The sequence below is a fragment of the Chenopodium album genome, chromosome 3 (assembly GCF_948465745.1).
Source record: "Chenopodium album chromosome 3, dcCheAlbu1.1, whole genome shotgun sequence".
In the NCBI taxonomy this organism is placed as follows: domain Eukaryota; kingdom Viridiplantae; phylum Streptophyta; class Magnoliopsida; order Caryophyllales; family Amaranthaceae; genus Chenopodium; species Chenopodium album.
Window position 1 is genome coordinate 72,009,165 of NC_137836.1, and position 20,454 is coordinate 72,029,618.

The following is a 20,454-nucleotide window of genomic DNA, read 5'->3' on the forward strand; positions in this document are numbered from 1 at the left end:
TCTTTTTGAATTAATTAAATCAAATGTCACGCAAGCAAAATTGCCGAATCATATTTTAATTTTAAATTAATTAAATATAAAATATTACCTTTTGAAATTAGGAATTTTATCTAAATATGTAAAAATTTTAGCACATAAATACAAAAAAAAATATTTTAAAAAAATTCAAACAAACTGTGCATCGCACGGGCTTCATCTAGTACAATAACATTACTTAACTTGTCATTATATAATTTTACGAAAATAATAATTACATTTATAAAATATTTTATATTTATACGTATGAGTTAAGCCGGAAATGTAATATTCGAAAAATCATATTTTTCTAATTTGAGTATTTCTTTACTCCAAGTCAAAGGACCTAAGACCATTTCTCAGAGGATTGTCAACAATGAGGGAAAAATGTTTTCCTCATTCTCACACTACCCAATTTCTCTCTCGATCTAAAATCCTCATTTTTCTCATGAGGAAACTTGATGAGGAAAATCTATTCCACCAATGATCAAAATAAAAAATTCCTCACCACTCTCTCATTACTTTTTCTCACTTATACAAATCACCATATTCTATTAACTTATATTTTATTAAAAATTTACTAGTATAAATTACCATTATGAAACATAAAAAAAATCTAATTATAACTTTTTTTCTTCTTTATCACTACCGTTATCATTTTTGTTTGCTTTGATGACCTCCAAAACAATGTGTTTTGAGGTAAAACCCACTATAACACATCATTTGGAGGTGCAGCAAAGCAAAAAGTAATTAAATAGGTAGCAAGTGGTGGTGGGGCCCACTTGGTACTGTTCATTCTTTTGTTTCCTCCCACCATGAGGAAATTTTTCCTGGTGCTCTACTCCTAAAGCATGACCAAAGTCATAAACTTCCTCTACAAGCTTGAATACTTGAACTCCAAGTTGTTGACATCATGATGTCAATAGAGTTCTCAAACTATATAAATAGAACCCAAAGTTCAACCATTTTAAGCCAAAATTCTCTTGCTTTCAAAGCTCCAATCCTTCTTTTCTTCTTTCTTTCTTCTTATGTCTCTCATTTTCGTACTAGTTCAGCCCGTATATATTCCAAGATATTTTTTAATCACATCTGATCATTTTTAGCCTTTGGCTGTTTGAGGCAAAGTTGTTCCTCTGAAAGAGCTCTTAAGGTTAGGCTCAAAAATCACCCAATTTGAAGTTATATATTATGAGATATGACCTTTGTAAGATCTGACTCTTTTTTTTTTTGTCAACGTGAACCTTTATGTGAGCTTTGCTATTTTAGGTTATTTTGCGGTTAGTCTTCTAAAACTAATATCTATTTTCAATTTATGATTTTTATAAGGTTTCATATTTGATGTTTATTTAAAATTATCCATATAATGTTTATTATTCAAGATATAGTTCGTGGTTGTAAATCTAGGTGGAATAGTTGTAAAAATCAAAGTACGTATTTATGACTAGATCTTTAAACTTCTATAACTAATATTAAAGTAGCAACCGCTGATGTCATCTTTTTTCAAAGTTGTACACGTGGCGCTATTTCATGAAAAGATTTCCCGCTCAAATGCTATTTATTAGTATTATTTTTTAAAAACAAAATGCTAATTAGTTTTAAACATATATTAAATTAGCTATTATTTAGGTAATTAATTTAAAATGGGTACCTATTGTTTTGGTAATGTATGTTGATTTTTTTTTTTTTTTTTATCAAAATGAGGAACAAGTCCAAGCAAAAACAAACAATTTGTGTTGATATTAGGTTGTTGGAGTCTTTATAGGAGTTGTAAGTTATTAGGATAGTTGAGGTCAATTAAATTGAAATTATGAACATATTAAGCTCAAAAAAAAATATACAAATATTCAAAGATAAATTACTGGTAAATCTGTGCATCGTACGGGTGCTAACCTAGTGTAATTTTATACAAAAGTGTTTTGTATTTTGAGTGATAAGCTATGTTTGAATGTTGAACAATGATTTATAATTTTTTATAAACTAAACTCTATAAGCGCGTTTCAATAAAACACGATTGTTTAATTTTTAATATTTGGGAAATTTTCAATGGTGCTTTTAACTTTTTTATTTTTCTCAATAGTAAACATCATAAAATCATACTTGTATTATATTTGGTAATCAACTTTTGTGTAATTAATTCAGTGGTGACATTCATGAGAACAATATATAATTATAAGCCTAACTATAGTTAACTAAAGGCGAAATGACTATAATATCCTTGAAATTTTCTTTTTTTTTTTTTTTTTTTTTTTTTTTTTTTTATGTTTTAACAATTAAATTATTTTTAAAAAAAATTCAAAAAAAAACCCATCAGACACCACACTTTACATCCACCACAACCAATCAATCGACAGTCACCACCCACGCCAGCCAATCCTTCTCCTCCCGGCGCCGATCGCGCCCAGACCCTCCGGTGCCGGCGCCGAATGAACCACCAGTGCTCCTCCCTACCCCTATGAAACTCTAAACCCTTTAAAAACCATCCCCAACCTTTGAAATATCCTAGCCATCCCCAATCGTAACACCAAGCGCCGATCATTGAATCAATTTCACTCAATTCACTCCAAATTTCTTCAATTACAACAAGGAGCCCATGATGAATCACATTTATATAAAGTTTATCGGCACATTTATGCTAGATTTATAGTTGCTTTTTAGGTCTTTTAGTCGTTTTTTAGGTCGCAAATGCATAAGTTGTTTGTTTTGTGCTCTATTACGCTCCGTTTGTGTTTTTCTTAATGTTTCAGGTGATTTCATAGTCATTTGAACGCTTTCGGAGTAGTTTTGGAAGAAACGGACAATAAAAGAATGAAATGTCGATGAATCGAGGTCGCTCAATGAAGGATATGTGTTGATGGAAGATAAATATGAGATTAACATGCATGAGGAATGAATATAGCATCCACAAGGGTCGTTATGCATTTTTTCAGAATTGAATTTGAGTTAGAAACGAAGAAAAACGATGTTTTACAAAGTGGTAAAAATGACCTTTGTCCACTCTTTTGATCATAACTCAAGTTCTACAGATCGGATTGATGCGATTCAAATTGCGTTGGAAACTAGACTCAAAGTGCTTTCCAATGATAGGTCACACGCCCCAAGAATCCTTCTAGAACAGAAGTTATGGTCGTTTTAATCCGTGCTATCTACCCTGCGACCAAACCCCGCGCCCACTCGACTTCCCAGCGCTACTGCCAGGCCGCGGGGCTGACCTGCGCCCGCAGGTTCTGACGAGCAGCCAACACAGCCCACGACCACGAGGCTTCGTCGCTGCACATACATCTTCACTCGTCCCTTGATCTATCGATCTTATTCGTGCCACGTCATCTTTTATCATCCAATAGCATTGCAACTTTTGTATTTATTATTTTCTTATTTCTTTTCTTTATTTTTTTTTAGATTAGTTTTAGGATAATATAAATACTCAAGGGATAATTATTTTTCCTTATGCCTTTTATTACTTTTTATTTTACGTTCTTTTTAGTTTTCTCTCTTAAACCCTAGTTTCTCATGGCATCTCCATGGATTCTTCCATGGATGATTCTTGGGTTTACTATTTTAATTCATTGAGGTAATTTTATTTCTTTATTTTAATTATGCTTTCTTTATTAGATTTAGTTTTTAATTATTTCTTCCATGTTTGAGTAGTTTATTTCTAGGGTTTGGGAATCCATGTTTATATTATGAATCTTGGTTGATAATTTTAATATTTTGATTATTGATTTCTCTAATTGATAGTGTTTTATTGTTAATCTTGCAACCTGATCAATTGTTTGATTAATTCATGTTAATAAGAGTTTGAATCGAAAGATCTTACTTTTAGAGGCTTACCTACAATTAGCAATTCTGATTATGTTAGTGACCGAACTACATATGTTGAATTGAGAGCGTTAAGACCCGACCGTAGGCTTAGCAATTTCTCTAGACAATTGATTGATTGAATTGTTATTGATTTTTGATAGATTTAGAACTATAAACATGGTGAACCATAACCCTAGGTCTTTTTATTAATTGTTTTATTTCTTTTTTTTTTATTTAGACTACTTTTCTATCTGAATTTCGTGACATAGGTTAGTTTCTCCAATTTCTTAGAGGTTAGATTAATACCATCTCCCTGTGGATTCGACCCTACTTACCCTACTACATTGTTAGTTGGTTTTGTTAGGAATTTATTTTTGACAAGTGTACGACAACCTATCAGCCCACCAACAATAGCAAAACCTCCATTAACATCTAAAAGCAATCGATGAAAATTGTTGACCGAAATTCGTTGCAGTCGAGATATGCCGACGATAACCGACGTTGAACCAGAAATCTGTAGCCCAATTCGATCTTCGTCTAATCTAAACCTAGGGTTGTTGTTAAACCTTTTGGTAAGGTGGGGCCTAGATTGGTGAGGCAATGGATTTGGGATTCCGTTGCCTCGAAGTTGTTAGGGCCTAGATTGGTGCGCCGGCCATGAGTATGTAGGGAGTCGGGCTGGGCGGGCAAGGAGTGCGTGGCAGGGGAAAAGTGGGTGGTGGATTTTTAAGTAGGGGTATTTTAGGTATTTCTCTTTTTCCCCCTTTTAAAATATTAACCATGGTTAATATTTCCTTAAATTACTTAACTAATGTTACCACTGAATAATTTTTACAAATTATAGATTACCAAAGATAATTTGATATTTTAGTGTTTACCATTGAGAAAAAATAAAACCTCATGAGTACCATTGAGAATCTCCCTAAATATTTCAACGCTTTATAAGCTTGTGTTGTAAACTTACTTTGTTTACCAAATTGTTTAACAAGGAAATAAATGTTATCATTTTAATCATCCCATACACGGAAATTGGAAGGTTGATTTATCAAAGATATTGATCGAATTTTTATGACTCCCACTATGCAGAGATAAATGATAAGGCTATGAACTGTGTATGATCTAGTCTTTTCCCCAAATATAGCACTATGTAAGGAGTCACTAGCTTGGGGGTGTGCACACTTAGATTAGAAAAATGGTTTACGAAAACATTGATTTTCCATTTCTATTTGAAATCTATTTTTGGAAAGTCGTTGAATTTAAAATGTTGACAAGTTTTGGAATAATTCTAGACGTTTCTTAATGTGAAATTTCTATTTATTAAATGTTTTGAATAAATATTATGTATAAATGTTAATCTTACAAAAGCATGTTTAACTAACTACTAAATTGATTTTACATATCTAGCATTGGTATGTACTTAAGCATTTTTGCTAACCCTTACTTCTCTTTTATTTTGGCTTTGCTCTACTTATCATTCATTGATGAGTAGTTAGGTATTTTCAAGTGTGGGTGCTAGTTATTGTATTGGGGACCTTCGGGAAGTAATCACCTAGATTAGGCTTTTCACTTTTGTAGTATTTTGTTGAAATACTCCACTAGTCATTATTTTGGATATTTTTATTCATATTATTAATACACACACACACAAAAAAAAAAAAAAAAAAAAAAAAAAAGGAGGTTAAGTATGTATGTATTTCTTCCGCTGCAAGTTTGTTTTGAAAGGTCTTACGTAATCACGTGGCGGTAATATCCCTAACTTAATTTCTAAATCCTGTTTTATAATAATTATTATTGGAGAGTAATTTGGGGTGCTACTCGATTGGGGTGTTACATGGTTAGATTTAGAGGTGATCAACAACGGCCGACTCGATTGCTCATTTGCTTGATCGAGCTAGCCCTATACATGTTTGGACAATGTAAAAAACATATTTTTAATTTATAACTCGAGCTTGACTAAAAAAAGGTCTTCTTTGACCCGATAAGCCCAACTGTTACAGATTGACAATCTAACTTGAATGTCTGATTTAATAAGGTTAATACATAAAGATAAAGCTAGAGACTTTGATTGATAATGGTAGAAATTGGGTGCAAAAGTGATAGGATAATATCTTAAGGCTATTACTCTCTTGATAACTTTAGATCATCACTATCCTAGTAACTTGAGGTTACTGCTGTCAACATTTCTCCTCACAATTCACATAATCCTCGTGCATATACTATCCCCTATTTATATTAAGACTAAGCTAAGGAGTAAGGACTACTAACCTAAAATTACTAGACTTCCCAAGTTGCCCTTCCTAAGGTTAATCTATTACACCAACACTATTTTGTGGGTTTGGGCGTATGACTGTACAGACTGGCCCGATTTTTCATTACCTCTAGTTAGACCCATCCACTTTGCCTCTAAGCACTAATTTAGCAAGTTACAAACACGCTCCTATCATTGAATCAAGGTCATCTATTATATTGAGGTGCACACTTATGCACCTAGAAATAGGTGTAACAACAGCACAATATGAACATTAGCTTTTTAGAAAGTGAACATATGCATAAAGAATATGAACATTAGCTTTCCGAAAGTGAACATAGGCATACAAATGTGTGATTTTCAATTTCTTATGTGGTGACTTTGTGATTAACCCTTCAATTGATTAGGTTATACTACCTCCGTTAACATTTAGTTGCAACTTTGGGTTATTATTTGAGAGACATAAAATATTCCAAAGTTGCAATAACTAAATGTTAATGGAGGTAGTATATGATTTTCTTAATTCTAATGAATTGAATTTTATTTGGTTTTCTGCATTTTTTTTGTTTTGTTTATCAATGAACATAATAATGCAAAATATGAACATATGCATAGGTTCTCTTAAATGTAAACATTAGCTTTTCAGAAAGTGTATATAGGCATAAAAAATGTGAACTTATGCATTTCAGAAAGTGAACATAACATTTCAAAATATGAACGTAAGCATTGGTTTTCTTAAAGTGAATATAAGCATTTTAAAGGTGAACATATACGTAAAAAAATATGAACACAAACATTTAAGACAACATATGCATAAACAGATTTAATTAATATATTTCATGAACAACACTACATATTTACATTATGAATATTTGAAATTATATATGAACATATAAAATATTATTATAAATATAATGCCTTTAATTATGAACATAAAAATTTGAAGAAATAAAAAATAATATGATTATGAAACATATGCATTATAAGTATTAAATGTTCATTTTTTTTACGTGTTCATTTTTTATTATTAAATGTTCATTTTTTTCATGTTCATATTTTTTTTTACTAAATATTCATATTATTTTTATTAAATGTTCATTTTGTAGAGCGTAGTGTTGATTTTTTTTTTTTTTTTTTTAACGTTGTTGCAACTATTTAAGGGTGCACCTTAGACTAATTGACCAAATAGCTACTTCCTCTGTTCTTTTTTACTTGACCCGCTTTGACTTTTACACTATTCACCAACCCACCTTTGACCGTCTTTTGTGAATTATAGGTAAAGAAAAACATATTCATGTAAGATCTTGTTAGAATCGTCTAAATCAGTACTATCACAATATATAACTTTTATAATTTTTACTTATAAAGTATTAAAGTTATTGATGGTTAAACTTGTGCATCAACAAGCGTGATAAAAGAAACAGGTCAAGTAAAAAAAAAAAAAACAGAGGAAGTAGTACTCTAGTAGGCACATTGTAAACAGCCTTATATGGCTTAAACATATATCCCCGGCCCACCATTACATGAGTTTTCAACATAGAGTCTCGAATTTTCCGAAAATAGTCCATTTTGTATATGCCATCAAATTAGTCACCCAATAACATTCTTAGACTAAACAACGCGGCCAGGAAGGTTGTGGCACGAGACAGAGTTGACGACTCAACTAAAGAAGTTCACATATCATAATCAGATCCAAGGTGTCATGACCATATACTCTCTCTGTATTTTTATAAGCTAGATTTAGTATATTAGTCCATTTTTCTTTTTTATAAGCTACCATTCCATTTTTAAAAATCTCTTAGAATTTTACTACTAATACTTCCTCCATTTTTTAATAGTTGCAATACACTTTTTCACGGTGTTTAAGAAATACAGGGTTCACATAATATAATACACTTAAAAATAAATAAGGTGAGTGGTTCTTAGGAGTGTAATTTACTGGACCATGTGATTTATATATAAGAAATAATACATCTTTCCCTAAAATTACTTTCCATTTAATTTCCATTTTAAGGAAGTGTTGCAAGTATTGTGACTTTTAATTTCCATTTTAAGGAAGTGTTGCAAGTATTAAAAAAACGAAGGAAATATACATTTTTACCAACTCTGCTACTCATGTTCCTACTCTTTATTGCTTAATCATTTCTCACAGTTCCAAGGGTCCCACTCTCTTTTACACCACTTTACTATTCAATAAAATACTATGTAATACTCTCTCTATCCCTTAATTAAAGAGAAGTAAGAATTAATTAAGGGATAGAGGGAGTAACCTTATCTATTTTGCTAACATTTTATTTTACGTAGTATATTTAATGTCTAATTGTTGAAAATAATTTAAAATGGAGGTAATATTATTATATTAATGAATGGTGCTTATACCCCAAATTCCATCAAGCTAATAGGAAGTGCTATTTATGTGACATGATTCGGTGTTAATTCTTGTTGTCATAAAGTAGATGACAATTCTCAGTGGAGGGGGCCAAATTAAACCCAGTGGGCATCCCCCATTTTTATCTTGCTAACCTAATTTTTTTCATCAAAAGTGCAACAGTTTTTTTTTTTTTTTTTTTTTTTTTTTTTTTTTTTTTTTTTTTTTTTGTTGATGAACTTTCAGTTCATTCTTTCCTTGTAATTTCCTAACATTATCTTACGCAATGTAAAAAAAAGCAAACAAAATAATTAATTTTCGTTTCACACTTTTAATTTTCTACAATTTTTGAGTTTTAATTAATACTAAACACATTTTTAAACAATTAATATTAACTAGAAAGATCCATATAATGCTACCAGTTTGAATTAACAAATTATACTCTCGTCATCTTTTTATTAAGAGCCTATTCAGGATTTTTTTTACGGGGAATTAAAAAATTTGTTAAAACCTCAAAATTAACTCAAAATTAATAATTGAAAATACATATATACATCTGCGGTTCGAGAGAGATAGAAAGAAAAAGTTGTTTGGTTTAAATACCAAATTATTGGATAGAAAGAAGTTTGACGAATTGACAGAATCTACAAAATCAAGGAGTTTAATTACCAAAATTCAAAGCACGAAAAATGCAAAGTAGTATTAACTATACAAGATTTAGGCATTTAGCAGTACCAAAATCATCATCAACTCGCCAAAAAAAAAAAAAAAAAAAAAAAAAAAAAAAAAAGAGCTGTCCAAGTGAACAAAGATGAGCAATCTTAAGCTCGAAAAAAAAAAAAAAAAGTCGAAAAAGAGTTCTAAAAAGATTTCAAGGTGCCAAGGGTGAAGGTCGATCAAGAGGATGACCACTATCGAAATTTTGATTGTAGCTCTTTGCATCGTAGCTATAGTTGATCGCGTTACCTCTTTGTCGTTTCAAGCAATATTGCTTCCATTTAGCGCGAATTTTCCAAAACAACTGCTTGACCAACAAAAACGAACCTCCTTCACAACATTCTTGTGGTGTTGCTCTTCTATGTATTTTCATGTAAGACGTTGCAGATGAAGCTCCACCACTACACGCGATTCGCCTCTTCATGCTTGCCATTGGATCCCATCCTAATATCTTCATAGCTTAATTGATTGATCACTTTGAACTTTGGTATGTAATGTACTATGTGAGTTTGAGATGCTTGTTTTTCACTAGGAAGTGTTTGTAGTACTACATATACTTTGTAAATAAACCAAGTTGCGGGGAACTTTACATGATGTGTTATAATATCATAAGAGCATCAGCATTATTCTTGTTGGACATCGCTTTCTCTAAGTGTAGGATAAGGGGGCATATTTAACCAATACTCGCTTTGTCACTAAATATTATGTCACATACGAGTATACTCCGTATATGTCAATTCAGATGTTCGAATTGGGGCTAATAAAGTCAGGTCGAGTCGGATCGGGTGTGGTTTTGACACCTCTACATACAGATATATATGTTCAACTATTCTACAGTGACAAGCGACTTTATAATTTAATAAATCTGTTTCAAAAATAAATGCACTATTTTGACTTTTTATAATGTCCATATGATAGTTTGACTTCCTTTTTATAATACTTTGTACAAGTACTTCCTCCGTTTTCTTTTAGATGCAACACACCCTTTAGCGCGGTAATTAAGAAATGTGGGGTTTACATGATATAATAAACTTTAAAATAGGATGAGTGATTGTTATGAGTGTAATTTAGTGGGCCATGTGCTTTAAATAAGGGATATATTATAGTATTTCCCTAAAGTAACTTTCCTTTTATAGTGTGTTGCAAGTATTGTGACATTTCCTTTTTAGGAAAGTGTTGCAAGTAAAAGAAAACGGAGGAAGTATATTATAGAAGATTGTTCGACTCTGTCTGTTGTCTATCTTCAATCGAATCTATTCAAACTTAAATTGTCTATATTAATTGATAATTAAAATTATTAATGGTTAAATTTGGACGTGAACATACCTTAAATAATTTGTATCATGACCTAAGTTGTGGTCTTGGTTATAAAACTCTAAAGCAAATTACATTGATATGACATTGATGTAATTGAAGAGGGAAGTTTGTTGCGGATATTTTCCTACTAAAGTTCTTCGAAATGAACCACTAGTGATGAGGGGTATTATAAATTCATAATCAACCATTTGTCAAAAACAACAATCATATATCCCTATGATGTATCCCTTTTGTTTCAAGTTATATATGCAATAAGCCAATTTTTTCACTATCAATAATTTGTTTTCATTTAACCTTCAATTTCACCAATATATAAAAACAAATGTGTTATTATAAAATGTTTTTAAGACTGATCTCAATCTACATTTTTAATTTATCAAGCTTACAAAGTTAATGAAAAATACGGATGATTACAGATTTGTATTATCAAATGTGTCAGTCAAATTGCATCGTTTAACCTAAACGGAGAGGGTCGGTTATTCTTACTAAACTGAATACAACATAAAATTTGAGAATCATTTGACAATCGGCGATGATTTCCGAATGGAGGGAGTATAATCAATGCTTGTAGGAACAATACATGAGGTGCATTGGATGGACATGATGATTTCAAAGGAATGGAAAATGAGAGATGATTCCATGTGTTGTGTTAGTGCAGTAACATCAGTCAACACTAGTAGACTATGCAAAGAGGCCCCATTAGTACACTTGATTGGTTTTAAAACATAATTGTGTCTAATTTTGCTTCTATTCCACATAAAGGTTGATGTCAATGAAAAGATCATCAACGACAAACAAAGGTGAAAATTTTTTACTCTTAAATTCTTGGATTTCATACCGACCATTTTAGATTATTTTTATTTTTATTTTTGAAATACGTACAAATTAATAAATGATGTTAAAAAGAAGACAAGAATTAGTGTCATTTTCACATTCAATTTGGTGAAATTATTCTGATTTCCTGCAGCTGGATAAAAAGACATAAACTCTTGTTGACACGTGGAAATTAAGATCATTGTTTGTTTTTGTCAAAAAAAAAAAAAAGATCATTGTTTGTTCCAATGTTCTTCCAATTTCGTGCTTTATTTTTTTTATACATATTAAAGTCAATAAATAACGATCTGCAAGATATCAAATTTAGGCTTAAAATCGGAATATGCTAATTTTACATTTGTTTGTTCAACACATTTTAATTGATAGCTCATTTATTGTAAATTTTATTACAAGAATAATAAAATACGGAGAAAGAAGTATTAGGAGACCATCCTTCTTATAAAGGGAACACTAATGCATCGAAAACAATAATTGAAAATAAATACCGTAAGAAATATTACATGGAAGAATATATACTACCTCCATTAACTTTTAGTTGCAATTCTGGAATATTTTATACCTCAGAAGTAATAACCCAAAGTTACAATTGAAAGTTATCAGAGGTAGTAGATACCAAATGTTATCGACATTGGTTGTCCAATATGCTGCTCGATTCGCTTCTTGTAGGTGTGTTGAACATTTCAGTTGTCGAAAAGTTGAAGGAAGCAAATATCTGTAAATCTAGTCAATTCGACAAAGCAGTATTCGACCCTCTTGACGAATTACTAACTTCTTCTCTTCACATAGCTTTTTAAGTGGTACGAAATATATCAGAAAGTTCCATAAAGCAGACAAAGTAGGAAACAATATAACTTTTGAGCATATATACATAAGTCTTGCGCGTTGCTCAAATCATGATAGTGGATTTGTGGGCATTCCAAAAGAAAATGGGGACTTTAATTTGGTGGCAATGTAATTAGGAACTTAATATTGAGTTTAAGTTGTGGTGGAAGTCTGGAAGGTAATACCTTTGCAAGAATTCAAGCAAACGGTATGCTTGCACAGCACACTGTCAACTCTACTTCAGGTATGAACTCTGATGTAACCAGAAGTTTGGAAAGTCCACAAATGGTTAAACTGAACAAGATACGGATCAGGATTTTAACAGTCGAATAAGTTGAATCCCATACCTTCGAATAAGTTGAATCCCATACCAATTACGAGCAGTATATAAGCAGTAAGATACTAAGATGTACCGATACAATGAGTTTAAAGGTCATTAGCTATAATTCATGGTTCATTTATTGAGTCTGTGAGAGGTGTGTAACGAGAGCAATCTGAGCACTAAAGAATCATCTGAAGAATGAAAAGCAAAACCTCAGAATAGGATTTGTAGCAAAGATAGGATTTGTAGCAAAGCAACGTTATGGCTTAGTATAACACCATACCTCTTTGGAATAACAGATTATGTTGTCCTCGTAGAAAAATTGGAGCTTAGGATATCTTATTCCAGCCAGAGTTCTTAGTTGCTTGAATCAGACCTTATGAGCCAAATATCGAGATCCATTGGCATCCTGCTCTTAAATTTCACTTCTTTAGCCAAAATAATTGCTGGGAAGCAGCAATTACTATTAGATACAGTAACAAAGAAAATCACATCTTCATTACTGTAGTTTGCGGCTTCTGGCCTCCTGATGACCTTGACTACAAGACCCAAAACTTTAAGCATTGCAATCGTTCAACATAACCCTCTGACAAAAGATTGAATCGGAAGCTTTGCACACCAAGCAACCCCATCATTTCACATGGACCACCTTAACCAATCACAGATTTTGGAAATTCAAGTCTAAGCCTGCAGGGCTTGAATAGTACTTCACAAAATCACAAGTGTGTTGGTGATGTTCAGTTCTCGGAGACAGTAACTGCTTCATGACAAAGGAGACTTACGATAATTAAAGAATCAAAAGTCTAGGATTCATCAATCACTCTCACTTAATTATGCAGTTAAGCCATCCTCCCAATCCTGCACATAATACAATTGACTTGGTTTAAATGATATAATAGCATGATGTCAGTGCAACTCATCTAAAATACAGGAGATAAGGGAATTCTGGAATTTATCCCAGAATTTTACATGATTTAAAATCACCTACTGATGATGACTACCCTTAAATTGATGTTGGATAGCAAAATCTCCATCAAAGATAGTGCAAGACCATTAATAAGACCAAATTAGAGGTTTAAATGATCTCATTTTTGGTACAAGTGTGTTCGTGCATGTCCTATAGATTTGCCTGTTGTTGATTGGATATTGCAAATGGATATTTGAAAGAAACAGTTGCTTCTAACAATGCCTTTAAACAATAAATTAGCAATCTGAGAAGTGTCCACCGATGCAGGGGCGCTCTAAAGGAATGTAACTACATACGCAAACTTATGACACGGATATCATTCACACCAATTTCAATATGTCAAGGTACCAAATTAAGTGTATGTTAATCTCTGTAGTAAAAAGTGGCAATGCTCACCAAGAAGTTAGCTTAAAATTTGAAATTGGAATGAACATGACTACATGAGTCAATTTTCTATGTCATGATATTAAAAATCACAGTTTATATAGCATATACTTCGCATGTCACACACACTGACCCATACATCCTTTCTTCGGTTTGCAACTCAGTCAAATAAAAGCAAATTTTAAGAAAATTATTAGACGCAAAATCCTAGTTAACTCTATTTCTCTTACCTGAGAGGCTGAGATTGATAAACCAGGCTGCAATCATCAGAAGAAGATGCAGATCCCCATCTTTTTCTCAAGTAATGTGCCTGAGGTTCATAACAGTAAACATATATACCTTCACAATGCAACATCACCACGAGTCTCCACAAGAGCATTGTCCATGCTTAAAATGGTGAAAGCAATTGGGATCCTTCAATATTATTTCTCGAGCTTCTATTCTAGATATGACTTTTGCCATTTCATGACAGTTGTGACAAACATGACTGTTTTTAGTTATCCGAATTGTGCTCCTTTGGGTGCTAATTAAACCAAAGGAAATGGCAAGCATTTCACTATGCCCCATTGGAATGCATTCTCTCTCCTCATCAACATCATGGAGACTAAAATCTGCGTCAAAAGCATAATCCTTTTCCTTTATCTTCGTCATCAAACATTGGAGTTCCCAGTACAATTTTTCAGATCTTGGGTGGGATACATCACCAGTCCCAAATACATGTATTTTATTGCAGAATTCTATCCAACTATATGCTCTCTTAGGTACCAAGCCCATGTCTCTGATTGTTTCCCTCATTTTATTCACCGAGTCCCATTTTGAATAGCTAGCATACCAATTTGACAATAGAACGTAATTATCAGCATTAAGTGGTTCCAAATCACAAAGCTGTTCAATAATTTTCTTCCCTGTTTTAACATTTCGATGATTCCTGCACCCATCTAATAAAGCTCTTAACACCTCTGTATGTTGTCCGAGTTGATTTTTCTCAATAAAGATCTTTGCCTCATAGAAATATCCAGCACGGGCCAGAAGCAAAACCATAAAAGCATAATGCCTGACATTAGGTCTCTTAATCACATTGAAGAGTGTCTTCCCTTCCTGAACTAAATTAGCTACCACACAAGCATAGAGAACAGAAGAATATGCAACTTCATCAATTTCAAGAGTGGTTTTTTTCATTTCATGGAACAATTTAACCCCACGTGCTCCTTGTCCATGAAGGCTGTAGCCATAGATCATTATTGTCCACGAAATGGCATCTTTAGTTGTCATTCCACTGAAGATCTTAGAAGCAGAATCAATGGATCCTGATTTGACATACATGTCTATAAGAGCATTCTCCACAGTAACATTCATTTCAAGACCATTCCTGATCAAGTAACCATGAATTTCTTTGCCCTGCTTATGGGCAGTCATTCTTGCACATGCAGGTAAAATGCTTGATACTGCATGTAGATCAGGTTGAATGCCCTCAGACATCATCTTTTTGAATAATTTCAGACCTTCATTAAATCCCCCATTCTTCACATAACCGCGGATCAATTCTGTCCAAGAAATGGGGTCTCTAGATGACATTACATCAAAGATTTCACGAGCACTTTCAATGCTTCCACAATCCACATACATTTTCAGCAAGGAATTACATACCAAGACATGAGTTTCCAATCCACAAGACTTGGCTATCTCATGTACTCTTCTTCCTTCGTGCAAGGATTGCAGCATGCCACAAGCACCAACTGCAGTCATTATTGCCACTGCATCAATCTCAGCACCCAGAGTTACCATTTGGTAAAACAGGTCTATAGCAAATCTGGGTTTATTTTCCTTTAAATACATGGAGATTAACAAGGTCCCAAAGACGGAGCTTTTCCCCACACTCGACGTATTGAAGACCTGTTTCACTGTTTTGGCACCATCTAAATGGCCATACATTTTCATCAATGCAGTAATGACATAGTCTTCATAAGAAATACCTAGTTTAACAGCATGTGCATGAACTTGTCTGCCAAGAAACAAGGAATTTGAAAGACGAGAAGCAGCCAAAATTCGAGGAATTGTGTGCTTATCAGGGCAAACGCCTCGTATTAACATTTGCTGATATATGTACATGACATTGTCTATCTCTCCGGTAGCAAGATGGGTTCGGATCATCTGGTTCCAAGCAAAAGTATCCGTCCTAGGCATCTTATCAAGCACATGATGACTCAGTGATAAATCCTCTGATCTTGAGGCTACTTGAGCATGCAATTTTGGGCGAAAATTACACAAAGAATGGTCTTTCAGAGGCAAGTATCTCTTGGAATTCAAGTATGGTAGTAGCTGTGAAGATGCAAGTGCTTCCATATCTCGAGGCACTACGGAAGTTTATCTAACAAAGACTTGAATAATTGTTGGCACTTGCATCTGAAAGAATGGTCTTTCAGAGGCAAGTATCACTTGCTGACTTTCGTATTCTAATCCTGCATAAAACTAATGAGTCAAAATATGATTATTGAAAGTCTAATAGAATATGAAAACATCTAATCTTCTTGACAATAACAACAAGAATGTAAAATCCACTATAGGGGAAGGTCAAATGTATATAGCTTACTCAAAATCTCCTAAACAAAGGCAACATATATAACTCTAAAAACAATCACAAAATTCAAACAAAATTCTAAAAATGGAATAGCCTGATCTAAGCGAGTCAAACTCCTTTTGTCATCTCCTACAATGTAACTTCTAAAATTTTCCTTTCCTTTCCTCTCCTTTCAATCTTTCATCAAAGCTAATAGCGTGCTTGTGCTTTCGATTTGGGAGTAATTGGTTTTTCTACTTTCTCTTAGAAGAGGATATTTCAGTGATTGTTTTCATGTACATATTTTTCGGGTCAATCCAATGACAACTACGGAGTACTGAATACCTTCTACCATTGTATTGGAGAGACAACGGGAGGTTTATTCAACAAGACAACTTACCACACTCAACCCTCAACATTATAAACAAGGACAGGGACAACCGTTCCAAATTATCTTCTATTTCTTCCTCCATATACTAATTCTTTAGTCATCCCTGTCTAATTACTTCTTTAGCGCGATTCCACACGCTTTATGATAATCATTTTACTTCTTACTGTTTGTGCTGCTACCTATCATCAAATTTCATCTTCCTACAATCTAATCCAAAACTATAACGGAGTTTTCTGTCCTTCTTTCCGACCCATTCAAAACACAATCAGGAAATACAAATATTATACTACGAATAAAGTAGATATAGGAATACAAAAACAAAACCCTGCAACACATTAGGATTTAGCAGCCAAATTTGATACAATTGTCAAACTAGGCTTTAAAATTCACATTAAATTCCTATTGTAGAAATGAAATCACTAGTTATAATCTTCCGTAACATCAGTAATTATAACAAATAGTTCAACAATCTAACATAGAAGAACCCTAAATTGATTATACTTACAATTAAATTGACGACTAACACTACATTATGAATTAAAATTCAATGATTAATGAAATGGAAAAAAACAAATCATGAGCTCCATGAATAGATAATCTACCTTAGAAGCTGATTTAATGGAGGAGAGAAAGCTCACTCGCCACTTCAATGGTGAATTCAGAGACCGCTTCAATGGAGGAGAAAGAGAGGAGGGGTGGGACCGTGGAGGGGTTTGGTTGGGTGGGTTGCGTAAACACAAACAAGTTTGACCCAAGGGTGAGAGGGTTACGATAAGGGATCCTCACCTTCAAGCGTCTCTATTTGGTTAGAAGGTCCGATCTTTTCCACTATGTCTAGTTTTGGTTATTTTACCCTAATTTAACCACCGATAATTCCCGTTAGAGAGAGAAAATAAAAAATCACCGATAATTATCAATCTGAAATTGACAAGTATTTGATATGATAGTTTAATGTCGAGATAAGTTTACTTAAAACGTGAAAAACCATTTAGACATTGTTCACCTCACCTTAAAAAATAAATAATATTAAGTAAAAATAATTTTAGTTTAGTAAAAATAAGTTTAGTTTAGCAAAATTAATTTTATTTCAGTAAAAATAAATTCAGTTCAGTAAAAATAAGTTCAGTTTAGTAAAATTCAATTTTCTTAAAGAAGAATTAAATTGGAAAATCAGTAAAAATAATTTTGGTTCAGCAAAAATAATTTCATTTCCGTTTCAAAAAAGAAGAAAAAATCAATTAAGTAAAATTAATTTAAGTTCAGTAAAAATAATTTAAGTTCAGTAAAAATAATTTAAGTTCAGCAAATATAATTTTGTGGAGTGAACTGCGCCTAACAAGTACTTTGTACTTGTAAATCTGATAAAATTATACGAAACATTGACATAAGAAATACGAATCAAGAAGAATCTTATTAGGAAGTTAATGTGTTTTAGGATTAGGAAGTTAGTATCATCTTTTAGGATTGGGAAGTCAATGCGTTTTAGGATTTGGATATGTCCAGTATCAAAACTACCAATATATACAATTATAATTTTATTTGGTTTTAACACGAACTAATTTTGACTTAACGAGCTTGTTTTTTAAGTTTAAATTGAACCACTTTAGTAATTGAGTAACGCACAGCGGCACAGACACTACTAATTTTATATGTTAATATATAGCATATGAAATAAAATAAAAAATAAAAAATAAAAAATAAAAAGTAATAAAAATTGTCTAATGATTAAACTTGAATTTTGATATTTCAAAAAAAGAAAAAAAAAAACTTGAATTTTGATATGTAACACGCCAAACACTACAAATTTTAAGGGACCGATATCAGAGTTTGGCCATGGGACGGCCTAGACAATACTAAACTCTCCTCATAAGTATCCACATAAGTTGTACAACCGCGATTATCTTTTCCAAAACGCTCTACTTTGCCACTTATAATGTTACCCGAGCTTACGCCCCTTGACCAGGGTACTACTGAGGTAAACATAGCCAAAAATGTACCAGACTTCTCATCATATGAAACCAAATTATCTTTGTAACTCTTGAAGATGTTATAGCTATTTTCACATGAACCTCCTACTGACCATATTCTCCACGGGTTAGTTGTTTTTGTTGTCGTCGTCGTTGTCGCCGCGATCCTTACTCATGACCCATACGCAGCTACTCTTGGGCAATACACCAAAGATGGCTAGCGATTCACCGAGCACGAAAAGGTACTTGGGCATTTCAATTGCATAGTATGGAAGTTTTACATAGTTAAATTCCTCAGTATTAAAATCAAAGGAATAAACAAAAGGATATGGATTATATTCTTTTCCATTATACTTATAAACCATCCAATATGCAGCCTCTTTAAAATACACGTAACGAGCAGTTAAATCAAATGCAATAGGAAATTCTTGTTTAGTTGTTTTCATTGTCCAACTATGATCATTAAGTGAATAAACTGCAATTGAAGACGACAATTTATGTTCATCCTTATCATCCTTCTTAAAAACAACCACCCTAAAATCATTACACGAAGAGACGAACCCCAATACACCTTTGACGACGTCCGAAATTGGGCACGGTGGAAGTGTCAAGGCCTTTCTTATAGAAGGGTTACACAACATGGTTGTAATACTGTCTAAACGACCATCAACATACAAGTTGTGACTGCGCAACAATAACAGCCCGTGACACCTCCCCACAATGTTGTACAATACATTAGTCCTAATAACACGTGGGGTTAGTTTTCTAAAATTGAGTCTTGTACGAATGGTAAATGCACTTCCCCTATCTCTATAACTATATGGTTTAGCAAGACGAATTTTTTCCAATACTAGTATATTAGGCTTGGTAAAATTATTCTCGTATAGTTTAAGGTGTTTAGAATAAATAAAATATGATGAATCAATAATTGAGCGCCACTGTTTACATACACATCTGAATCTTAGCAACGTTGCTACTGGCAACCTTGCAAATATCTCCGTCCATAACTGTTAGAATATAATGATAATTATATTATGTTACTTTGTATATATCTATACTTACCATACATTTATCTTGTGCATATTAATAGGTCGTACTAAGTCAATTAGCTCCCTATTCTAAGCCTTAATTATAGGCCTAACTCTAGCTTGTAAATGATTATATATTCTGCCTAATTCTAATGGAAAGACAAGCATTGAATTCCATTCTCCTTCATGGTATCAGATACGGTTTCGACCTAGGCTTCACCTCCCTAACAACCGCCCTTCCTACCTTCTCTTCCGCTGCTAATCATGCCCCCTTCTGACCCCTCCAAATTTCATCCCGCTCTCACCATCACCAATGTCAAATCCCTCATACCCGTAACTTTGGACGACCAAGGCATGTATCATTCTTGGGCTACCTTATTCAAGGTACTTGTTAGGGTCCATGATTTACATCACCATATAATTCCTCCGACAGAGGCATCGGAAATTGCTGCTTATCAAGCCACCAAGACAGTCGACCCAGCTCTCTGGAAACGCCTTGATGCTGCCGTTTCGAACTGGATTTACGGCAACATTTCCCCTGATCTCCTCAATGCTATTCTCCTCAAATATGACACAGCCGCAGGGGCTTGGGCTCGACTTGAATCACTATTTCAAGACAACAAAGCTTCCCGTGCCACCCATCTCGAAGAGGAACTTGCCGATCTCGATTTTGAGAATTTCACCTCAATTGATTCTTACTGTAATCACATTAAATCTCT

The 20,454-nt window shown here is 33.1% G+C and overlaps 1 protein-coding gene and 1 pseudogene across 3 annotated transcripts; both read right to left on the reverse strand.

The window, feature by feature from the left end:
- Positions 1 to 11,730: 11,730 nt before the first annotated feature.
- Positions 11,731 to 17,468, reverse strand: LOC145616177 (pentatricopeptide repeat-containing protein DOT4, chloroplastic pseudogene; annotated as a pseudogene). Of its 2 annotated transcripts, none has more exons than XR_014107607.1 (3): positions 17,343 to 17,468; positions 14,023 to 16,251; positions 11,731 to 13,299 (listed from the first exon to the last, which is right to left on the reverse strand). The product of XR_014107607.1 is annotated as a pentatricopeptide repeat-containing protein DOT4, chloroplastic pseudogene, transcript variant X1 (transcript). The 2 variants fall into 2 exon arrangements; XR_014107608.1 differs by having other exon boundaries at positions 14,023 to 16,245; positions 17,343 to 17,462.
- A 1,367-nt stretch (positions 17,469 to 18,835) lies between these two features.
- Positions 18,836 to 19,712, reverse strand: LOC145625320 (uncharacterized). The gene is made up of 2 exons (XM_081678379.1): positions 19,658 to 19,712; positions 18,836 to 19,557 (listed from the first exon to the last, which is right to left on the reverse strand). The coding sequence occupies exons 1-2, from the start codon at positions 19,710 to 19,712 to the stop codon at positions 18,836 to 18,838; spliced, it is 777 nt and encodes a 258-aa protein (XP_081534505.1).
- Positions 19,713 to 20,454: the final 742 nt, after the last annotated feature.